The sequence below is a fragment of the Diprion similis genome, chromosome 8 (assembly GCF_021155765.1).
Source record: "Diprion similis isolate iyDipSimi1 chromosome 8, iyDipSimi1.1, whole genome shotgun sequence".
Lineage (NCBI taxonomy): Eukaryota > Metazoa > Arthropoda > Insecta > Hymenoptera > Diprionidae > Diprion > Diprion similis.
The window spans coordinates 1,987,758-1,999,244 of record NC_060112.1 but is presented as its reverse complement, the minus strand read 5'-3'; the positions used below and the strand labels follow the sequence as shown (position 1 = coordinate 1,999,244).

The 11,487-nt window shown below is 42.8% G+C and overlaps 1 protein-coding gene across 2 annotated transcripts; it reads left to right on the top strand.

The window, feature by feature from the left end:
• Positions 1–7,980: 7,980 nt before the first annotated feature.
• Positions 7,981–11,081, top strand: LOC124408507. 2 transcript variants are annotated; one of them, XM_046885471.1, is made up of 5 exons: positions 7,981–8,996; positions 9,066–9,189; positions 9,267–9,438; positions 9,520–9,736; positions 9,858–11,081. In XM_046885471.1, exons 1-5 carry the CDS (start codon positions 8,635–8,637, stop codon positions 9,982–9,984), a joined length of 1,002 nt encoding a protein of 333 aa, XP_046741427.1. In that variant the 5' UTR covers positions 7,981–8,634; the 3' UTR covers positions 9,985–11,081. The 2 variants fall into 2 exon arrangements, with proteins under 2 accessions (XP_046741427.1, XP_046741428.1); XM_046885472.1 differs by having other exon boundaries at positions 8,255–8,996; positions 9,288–9,438.
• The last annotated feature ends 406 nt before the right edge of the window (positions 11,082–11,487 follow it).

The window sequence follows — 11,487 nt, the reverse complement described above, 5'->3', positions numbered from 1 at the left end:
ACCCCTGCTATAAAATTCTTGAATTTTTCGGTCGTTTTTAGCATTATTATCCTTTCACTCTTTTTTTTCTCATTTTTTAGGTTATACCTGCAGTGCGTGTGTGTGTCAACGTGTTAATAAAGGTTATATGGACTCGGCTCTAAGTGCCAGCAAACAAGGGCGAGGCGATCATCTGCTTGTAGGCACGCACTCACGCACGCGTGTGCCTCTAACGACACGCGTAATCAAACACGGAGTGAACGGTCCAGGAGACGGAGAATTGATCTGTCTTTCTGATAATCGTTGAATTTTGTATACATTAAATTGCCCGTACGAAAATCATTAAAAAATGTGAAAATATTTTATCTCAGCTATTCTCAAAACTTGTATTCATCATGCATCACGTGTGTAACAAAAGTAAAACTTTCTGAATTCTGAAAATTAACCCAATTGACTCGAGCGTAACGCGTGACTTGTAACGTAAATAAATTAACCAGTCATATATATATATATATATATATATATACACATAACAGAATTCAGGTTACATTATTCTAATTGCAATTTTTTCCTGACCACATTTTTATAATTATTTTTCATCCTATTTCCCTGAATTTTTTTTTTTTTTTTTTTTTACTGCTTGAGTTACGGCGATGGTCAAAAGCATTAATGATTTAGGGAAACGCGGTTTAAATTCGCATAAGACTGTATATTGTGTAATGCTTGTGCGACCGCGTTATCTAACAGACGGTATTGATTTTCTTTTTACCCAGCTGTATTATATGTATACGCGCTTGCACAACTATGACGTATAACATAATGATAAAAGAGTGTTAGAGTCTGTGGACTCGGATAGGAAAATAACGAAATATCGATCGTACAGTGAACTAAAAAATTCGAAAATCTTGATTTGGTCTACCTAAGTTATGTTGATGATATTATAAGTGTGATTTTTGTGTTTCTAAGGTACGATAACGTCGAGAGAAGGTCGGATCAATAAACTTTAAGAGATAAAAGAAAATTTTCACAAAATTGCTGTCGAAAAAGTTTGACTCTCGATATGGGAATCGCTGTGGGCTTTATAAGCGTCAAGAAACTTTTTTAGATCGTTTTTAAGGATCCCCGAGAACCAGCAGAATCTCACCGGATACAATATACGTAGGTGTAAGTATAAGCCAGTGCACCTATAGGACTCGTTTATACCGGCGTCTGCATTCATCAAACGGGATCTCTCCCTGCACGAATGTAGCATACAATATAAACGTTGAACAAGAAAAAGTTAAGTTTCTTCACCTAACTCCTAGAATATAATTGAAAAGTTATTATAAAATTTTCAATTGAATTCTATTGTATACTATATTTAAATAAACGATCCGCTGTTTTTATTACGCGTTATTTGGAAATTTTTGCAAGATCAGGAGATAGGATTATTATCGTTTTTTTTTTTTTTTTTGTTTCTGTACTTTCTTCTTCTTCTTCGTAGTTTAGTTCTTGTTTGGTATACAAAATACGACGTGTACAACTTTTGACGCGAACTTTTCAAAGAAAGAGAGATAATAGGGCGAGCGTGGCAAAGTAAAAAAAAAGTACTTGGATGTAATAAAGTTTTATGAGAACGTTTCATCGTTGTTTATTTTCTCTAATTGAATATATACAGCTTATAGCTGTAACACAGCTGCTTTCGCAATGTGTTTTCGTATATCGTCTATAACGTGTAAAATGACGTAGATATCTATAAGGAGGATGAAAATTAGTATGCAAATCCTGTATAACGGCAGCTTCTTGTCGTTATACTATATCTAGATTCTGAACTACGGTTCTTGTATATGTATACACACATATAACCTGTCCAGTAAATAACGAAATAATAGCGGAGCATCGCTGCATGCACACGCAACCAAGATTCGTCGTACGTATGTGAATGTGTTGTACCTAGGCAACGATATCGTCCCACGCAGCTGCGGTCATCCGCACGATAAAATAAGAAGCAGTGCTACCTATAATTCAACAGTTTCTGAGCAATTGTAAGGTAAATAATGTAGGGAATAAGCTGATTTCACACCTCAATCTAAAGGCACCCCCGGTGACTTCGGTTTAGTCAGTATGGAGTAATCCGTACTTAATGTATGCTGAGTATGGACTTTCTGTAGCTGGGAAAAGTATATAGCAAAATACATCTACGGATTGGATATTGTTGGTAGGCAGAAACTTGAATTGAGCCAAATTAAAAAATTTCAAAGATTATTAATGAGTCAGTAGCTTCACTGCTTCGAACTTTCTGCGTCTCTATGTATATAAAATGTTTTACCCAAAATTGGATTGCGTTGCATAGAAAGTTGGTTTCTTTTTTATTTTGATAATTATTCCATTTATCCCGGCGTTGCGTTGCACTGTGGTATGAATATTTTATTATTATACAGAGATTGAAAACTCATATCTTTGATTAATAATGATATCTAGATTTTGAATCACACAGCAAACTTATACATTTGGGTAAAAATGGTAACAGAAATCAATTGAGTCTACATTATGAATAAATGAAATGTTGAACTTCAAGCTACTTTTGGTTTTATTGAAAAGTTACGAATAAATGAGATTAATATGTATCGAAAGTGTAACTATATAACGTTAATTAATATACCATGTAACTGTGATAGAGTAAATGAACAACCCCCTTCTGTAATCAACTCCACATCTGAAAAAATAAACGGACCCGAACTTTGAACAATTGGCAAGTTGAGATTGTGCGTTAAAAAAAAGTCAAGAAAAATCACTCGTAAATTATTTCATCGATGCACAAATCCACCGCGATGTTCACGCGATTTATAAGCCGTGTCACAGTTGACGCGTGCTCCAACGGCTATGGTCGAGGCTTGCACAATGTGATAGGAGGAGGAGCAGCCGCTCCGGCACGATGTTGTACATAAATACTGGCGAGCGTCCGAGGCTATACATCACTAGAACGTCACCCTGACAATTAATTATTGTCATTACCGCATCGCGCCGCACGTATAATGTTCAAGCTTTTAACTTTCAATCAAATTTGACAAAAGTTAGTTCATTTGTTCATTCGTTCGTTCATTCTCTCCACGCGGAGTAATTAAAAGCCCCTGTATAACACCGCGTCGAGTGCTACTGGTGAAACATCAATTCATTCATCCCTCATGGTATGCGATCTGCGAGTTTGAACATCGGGCAAAATTGAGCTGCGCCTTTCAAATATAATATGATCATTGTCGCAATGAAGCAGTGGAATATTGTACAGCGTGGAGTACAGCTAACGGTCGAACGATCCAATGCGCATGCGCTGAAATTCCGGAGCAATAAGCAGTTGTTTTGTCAGGTTGACCAACCGTCGTAAGTTCACGTGACAGGTCGCCGCGATGTATGTAACCTCAAAAATCTTGGTCATACTGACAAAACAGCTGCTTTTTTTGTCTAGAATTTTCGCGCAAGCGCGTTAGACCATTCGGTACCGGGAGTTTTGTTTTATGAAACCAACCGTACCGTAATGTAGCTTCGATCGCCAATTTCGCAGTTTCATAGAAAACTCCCGGTACGTCGGCTCGAATGGGGAAGAAGGGGGAGGGGCAAGTTTTATTGCGTTATCGTCCGAATTCGAACCTAATTATTACAGAGAGTTCCCCGTGTTGTGGATGAGGGGAGGGTGACGTACTGGCCTTATAGCTGACATTAATCTTGATTAGAGGAAAGTGGAAGGCGTGCAGCGTAGAAGGGTCGGTCGGTCACCGTTTCATTTATATCAATAATAGATATATCTTCAAATTGAATATAGCCCCCTGCCGTCATGCAAGGGCTGACTTTCTTTATTAATCCGAGATGATACGCCTCGGTGTGAGAGTAGATAAAGCATATCCGCAACCCGTGAAATAAATAAAGAAGAGTATAATAAAAAGCAAGAGAATCGGATTAGTCGAAAGTTCCTTTCAATTTTTTGCTTGTTGGTTTGTTCGCGTTTTCTATCCTCCTCTTTTAGTCTCTGCCATTTTGCTTAAAATCGCGGTTAAATCAACAGAGTAGGCAAGAAAACAACGAGTCTTATATGCGTTGAGTCAACTCATCGACATCGCTGAAACTGCACGGTTACTCGAGGCCACGTCGTAGATTAGGAAGCCTCAGATCTGTTACGTGCATCGCCGGATTTACCTTTAGTGCCGCTCTGGGGCACCGTAAAAAATGCCGCCCCATCACCCATATCCTACACAAAATGGACAAGGGTTCAGAATACTTTTTAACCTCCCGCTATGAAATTAATAATTTTCTAAAATTGGGAAGTTATTGAATTCACCTCGATTTTTGACAATCGAGTTTTCATTAGATCTTTAAGTTTTGCGATCTTACAATTAGGAAGCTAGAACTGCGCCGAGTACTTCAAATCCCATCAAAATCAGTCGATTTGTTCATATCGTTGACGAAAATTTTTTAAAAAAGTATTTTTCGAAATGACATTCGAATTCCTAGTGAGATCGATATTTGGTATTCGGTCACCTTTTTGTGCTTGAAAAACCGCGTCGAATACCGTGAATCACACCTCAATGATTCGATTTGTTTGAAAAATATTTCCGCCCAAATATTGAAAAATAGTAATTTGAAATAACCATCAGATTTTTGTGTTGGATTTTAAACACTGGAAATATTTACACAGTTTTGTAAATAAAACTGCGGTGTTTATAATTTTTTACGACTCTCAATAATGAAAAAAATTATTGTGTTTATTTTTATTTGTGAATGCACGGTTTCTAGGCATTTTTAATAACGCAAAAAAAAAAATTTTCTTCTCAAGCCCCAAATTTTGCCACCCTGGGCACTAGCCCCTAGTGCCTCTAGTATAAATCCAGTGCTGGTTTACGTGTATATAACGGGAATATCCTTACATGTTTTATGTTGGCCATAAACATATAGTCACAGAAACATGATGAATTCCTACTTGATGGAGAAGAATTTCGGCGTTCGATATGATTTTGGAAAGTGTTTATAGGTATATAGTACTTTGTTTCTCTCTGCGAGAGGAATGGGTTACCTAGTCGACGCACCTGCATGCCGCTTTGTTTGATTCAATTCATGCGATAATTGCCCGTTTCACGCGGCCTAACGAGCCTGGTAGAGAGTGAATTCAACGTGAATTGAACGTGGGGTATAAATGAAAAATGGGGGAGGTGAAAGAGGAAAAACGAAACGAGGGAAAACACACGAGACCCCCTATCCGCTTTGCTCCAGCGCGTCGGGTGGATTAAAGCTGCTAAAGTCTCTCTCTCTCTCTCTTTCCCTCTTTCTCTCTAGTCGGCACTGACGCAGATTAAATGCCCAACTGTTGAGCAGATCGCGAATGATATCGCGGAGAAGACGGCAAAAGTGGAATATGCAGGGCTTACGACGAGCCAAAATCTGCATCGTGATTCAAAGTACGGAGCGAAAAAATCTTGGAAGAAGAAGCTGGTTGATCATTTTCCAAGTGATGTGTCACCGAAGTGGCACGACGATGCCGTAAAAATGAGGAGCCATCAACCCCAGAACCGAGTGTCACTCTTTTCACTTTCATACTCAGACTCGGGGGTTTCTTTCCCCGATATGCGGGCGTTTCGAGTCGCTTGTTACCACGGCACCTGACCGACTAACATGACGGTACGCATAGGATGGCCTCGTCAACGCCGTCGTTCAATCTGTATGGTAATACGTCCCTAGCAGGCTCTGGGTTTAGGACCCCGAAAAGATTCCCGGGTCAAAGACACTGTCGTCAAGTTATCGCCCCGACGATTGACCCCCTAAACGAGGACCGTTTGTCGTTTTTGACGAGCGTCAAGCGCTGTGAAGGGAGAGTGGGAGGATAAGGAGCTGCCTTTTCTCCGACGCTCGAATGCTGCCTGCACATATGTCGCAGGAAATCACCATCGGAGATAGCTAAGAGAAGAACTTCTCACCGAGGCCAGAAGGGCATGCTCATACATGTGAGCGATCGACTCTGATCCCCTTGTCGTGGAGACCAGAAGAAGGGATGAGTCAGGAGGAGGACATAATCGCACATCTGAAGTGAAGCGTGACCGAATTCAGTGCCACGGATCATCGGGGCATCATTGTAACGTTTAATATTTATGAACCGAACCTTAGTGGAAACGATACTACGCTTCGGCCACTTATTTGCCGCGCAATTATCCTTGGAATCGGTAGCCCGTTACACTGGTTAATAACGCCCAGTTTCCTGGGGCCGTGGGCGCTCCTTTTCTGCAGGCATGCAGGAACGACGACAACGCTGATGGTCTCTGTGGCCCGTATAAACGTCTACCAGACCCCTCCCCCGTCTTTTCCTCACCCTCTCCTCCCCCCCCCTCCATTGTGACAATCTTCTCCTCACCCTCCTCGTCGAGCAGAGTGTGTCGTCTAAGAACCTCCCGGAAATGGATGACCGCCGGACGAATTTCCGCCGGTTAAAATGTACCCGGTTTTATACTACCCCTAGAGCGGTGCCATTATAATGCCTTACACATGTTTCGGTACAAGCGAAGGGTGATTTTCTCGTGGTTATTTAGGAGAGGATCGCGCCTCTCGTGGGCGAAAATGATTCTGGAGTTTCCGTCGCCGATGATTCGACAATCCTGAACGGCAGTGAGCCGCTCGCGACGAAAGACTAGAATTGGAATCGTCCAAGAGGCTGGAGGCTATTAGGTATGGTTTAATAAAAGGAATTGGTACGGAATTGAATTAGAGTATATAGAGCGGGCGGTGGCCGGGGGTTACCGCAGAGAAAATAGGCATTAATTGAATCATGACACAATTACCGACCGATCGGAGTTGTGCGTGTGTACGTCACAGAGGTTGTCCAGCACACGCGGGCAGAGACCAACTCGAATCTGGAGACGAGGGTGGCGGCGGTCGTGTTATGTGTGCGTATATAACCGAATGGCCAGTCAGCCAATCATCGGCGAAGGCACACCCGCGGCATTGTACATACCTATATCTCCGTTTGTGTGCCAGCCGAGAAGCGGCCGGAGGAGAGAGACGGACAGAGTCTGGCCTCCACGGCGTTGTGTTTCTCGCTGAACCTATCTATTGATCGAAGCTGTAGGAGCCCAAAGTCACTGCCGACTGGCGTCAACCGGGTTTCGTGTCTCGTCTTTTCCTGCCCCACTATCCGTCGAACATATATTTCTGTCTTTCCCAAAATCACCCCGATCCTCCGTAACCATCGGCCAAACCACCCGGTGCACCTAACCTCGAAAATCTCAGAAAAGTCATGATTTTTCTTCTCTTCCACTGCGCTTGTATAATCAGATCACTCGATCATGTGGAATCAAGTCTTAACCTTCTTCAGCACCAGACAACTAAAGCGTCGGGAACGATCAAGTTATGAATAAATAAGCCGCTCTATCGAAAGTTTTCATGTAGTTCTGAGCGGCGGCGGCGGCGGCGAGAGGAAGTTCAGAGAATAAGTACCAGTTTTCATCTGCTATTGTATCCATTCTAACAATAGCTGAAGAACATCGCAAATTGTACAGATAAAACAGGCGATGCTGGCCATAGTTGGGGTTTCTAGACCCAGGGATCAAGTCCAAAAGAGGTTCCGCCTCTTCGATGATGATTTCATGGACAATACGATGAAATCGGGGTGAGAACACTAATGGCTCTCGGACGTCGCGTCGCTTCGCGGCCAGTAGAGCCCGTTTTCCGGTTGGAGTCCTGTCGACTATCCCCAGCGAGTCCGATACGTCACGTAACCCGATAATCCGGACGATCCGAGCTATTCGAAGCCCGTCAAGTACGGAATGACGTATGCCTAGATAGGTTATACGTGTCACATACGAGAGAGTCGGTGAGTCTTGCACGGAGTAACTTAGCAACGCTTCAACGGGCAACAGCGGGTGTTTGGGCAGAGTATCAACATTCGAATTAGACTTCGACTCGTTGATATTCATCATCGTCATGAACGTCGTCGTCTCAACCGACATCGTCAGCCGTTGTGCATGAGCTACGGGCGGCTAGTTCCGCCGTGGAGAAATTGTCCGGATCAATGTAAGTCGCTGGTGGCATCCGTGCCGGCGCCTAGCAACAGGGAAAGCCTTTGGCTAAGGCCAGGCTGCGAACCGCGGTGAAAGAGAGGCTTCTGCCTCGGAGACTCATTGTCAGTTTGAGTGAAGAGCGGAGGAGCCGACCCTCCGAAATTGGCGCCGAATCGCGAGGTGCGAGGCGCAAAAATCCTGCGGAGGCCTCGAACCCACCAAACGGGGTGTCGATTCTCATCTCTTTCCGCCCGAAATGGCATCACTGCGTTATGAGATCGCGATGCTGATCTAATGCCGATTGATGGGACGAGGCGCGGTTGACTCTCGATCAATTACAACGAGTTTGTTGAATCGAGAATCGCGGATGGGTGTATGTGGGTAGGAAGGAAATTGTTTCGACCCTGACGAGAGGAGAAGACACTGGTCGATTACGCAACGCGATAACCAGCATATACGGTGGTATAATTGATCGGCCCCAATTAACGATGGATTCCCGAAAGTCGAGAACGAGACAACAGCTGCAGAGGGGTGTAAAAAGTTCGGTCCCACCCACGCATCGCTGGAACATCTCGATATGGACTCCGGGCTGTGACGACGCAAATTGGCACTGCTTTTTGCAACGATGATCTCGGGCGTATAAATGGAAGACGACGGGCGTGATCCGCAGCAGGGAAAGACGAGACGCGCTCGGTCTAGCACGACGACGACAACGAGCCTGCAAATCGTCCTCCTAAACGTACCTGGTGGGGTTCGCCGTTCAAAGTATAAGAAGATGTCGCAGCCGGAACAGAACAACAGTATGCCATACGAGCGTGAAATGTCGACGTCGAAGAGCAGCTCGCTGTTGCGCCTTAATCAGGAGGTCCGTGAGTGGCCGGACCATGAAACGGACTCGGAGATAAGCGAGAACGAGTTCATAACGAAGGGAGCCTTCCTCCTGACACCGAGCCACGAGCTCAGCATGGACAAGGCAGCGACGATCTGCGAGAAGATGAACTTTCGGTGAGCTTAATTCTATCAAGTCGTAATAGCATTCAATCGGTAACACGAACCGTCGCTAATCCGTTTCAGCGGCGCATTTTCCCTGACCAAAACGGCGACTGGTATACTGTTCAAGTTCAGCAGCATCGACGACTTCCAAGCGGTGTTCAAAAAGGGATTCCACAAGGTGACCGGCGCCAGGTTCTACAAGAAGGTGAGTCGTGTTGGCTTTAGGTGCCCGCTTCACTTTCTATGTCTGCATAATTTCCTACCGAAACAAGTAAAGATCAGCTTCCAAACGAACGTATGAAGGTGGCGATACCCTGTCGCCCGGCCAAGATATTCACCGTCTACGTGCTCGACGTGCCGGAAGAAGTGCCGGAGGATGACATAAGGCACGCACTCTACAAGTATCGCTCGATCGTCGAAGTCACCAGACTGCCATTGAACACTGGAAACGTTCGTGAGTTAATCATACAGTGAGCATACAGTGTGCATCCAGCGTTTGTTCGGTAACTCCGTTTATACAGTTTGCCAATTCCAGTCAAAGCCATAAACGACAAGATCAAAAGCGAGACCCAGAACTCGAACGAGGCCCCGACCATCTACACGGGTCCTCCGGTGATCCGAGTCACCCTGGCCAACGTCGATGAAACCTCGATGCTGCTGAGTCGCGGTCTCGATTTTTACGGTGCGACCTACTTTCCCACGGAAACTCCTCATCCGGCATCTCAGCCCTTCGGAAAATTCAGGAACAACAGGTAAGCACGGGGTATAATGATAACGTTGAGAGTCTAATTGTAAGCAACGTAATCGATTTATGGTCACGCCGATTCGCGGCTAGAGTGATGACGATGGAGTGTTTACCCCGCCCGTTTTCAGATGGGCCGACGTCGCCTCACCGGCTACAGGTCAACGAGTTCGAGACCTACTTCCGGTGTTCGACAACGCGGGTTTCAACAAATTACCACCGCCGACAAGCCGCACGATCAAACCGCCGAGGAACTAGACGATTGGAAGTCGCCGAAAACTGACAGAGAAGTAAGCAAGCCATTCAGACGCAAAATCGATGGAAAAACGTCCTACAAAGATGATTTTTAAACAAAATAAAAGAAAAAAAAAGAGAGAGAGAGAGAGAAACAGGACAGTGGGAGGAAAATTGAACGGTTAGTTATTCGATAGCGGATCCTATAAAGAAATAGAGATGAAACATAGAACCCTTACTAAAGACAGAAACTCTACGGAAGAGAGTGAGAGAGAAATGAAGAGGGGCATAGAACAAATGTTTCCGGTCGATGGAACTTGCTCTACTCCGTCTGTCGCAATCCCGATGACAGAAGAGTTTCCGTCGGTGAACTTCATCATCACACCGAGCTGCGACTAGAAAACGATTGACGACGCTGAAACGGTTCATGTTTTATCACACACACTCTTACATACCGGCGAATCCGGAATATCACCCGCGATTGAATATTTTCTTTTCGCAATGGTGTTGCTTTCTTCCTCTTTTTGTTTTTCTTTTGTATCAATTTTTACCTGTTTTCTCATCGGATCTCGTTAACGATCACTAATTTACAGAAACACACGCACAAATTCGGAAAGAAAACGAAATGCAAAAAAAAAAAAAGAAGAATTAAAATGCAAAGTTGAAGCTAACGACAAATCTGAGGATTTCTTTCATTATTATAATAATAATAATATGACAATATAACGGCAAGGATAAAGAAAATCATAACAGTAATAATAATAATAATATCGATAACAATCATCGCGAATGGATTCATAGTAATCGAATAATCGAATAATCAATTATTCTAATTATGATACTTCGATCGTTTTTCGAATTCTATTTATGTATATTTATTTATCACAATAATTTTTTGTTTTCAAACTTCTATTGAAATTTGATATATTTTTTATCCCATTATGATATAATCATTCCTGTAATACTTTTCTTCCAGAACAGAATTTTTATCGCTGCACACTAGATGTGAGAATAAGAAAAATAAATATTATGCGAAATAGACAAGCGATGCGATGTACGCTATAGAATCATTGAAACTGTTCCTATATACACTGTGTAACATAAATATTACTACTTGTATCTATCACATATACTCTATACTCAAGCGATTGATTGTGCAACTGATAATCAACGATCATATTATTATACATATACATTTATAACGATTTACCTCTCTTTATTATATAATAAGACAACGGCTTAAATATAATAACGTATACACGTCGTCGATAGATTATGAAAATAATAATCATGCCTGTAATGTAAACGATGCATGCAAAATAAACGACTTTAATCGTAAATGATAATTATTACCCGGAAAAAGTTCTTCGTCGTTAATTGACACTAGCAAGAATTTATAAAATGATAGACTTGCAGATTTTTCGCGTAGGGACTGAATTCGAAAAATCATGCAATCGAGTATTAGAATAGATGAATTAGGAACTTTTTAATTTCTTCCCAACGATAAAACTTTTGAAGCGTAAGGAA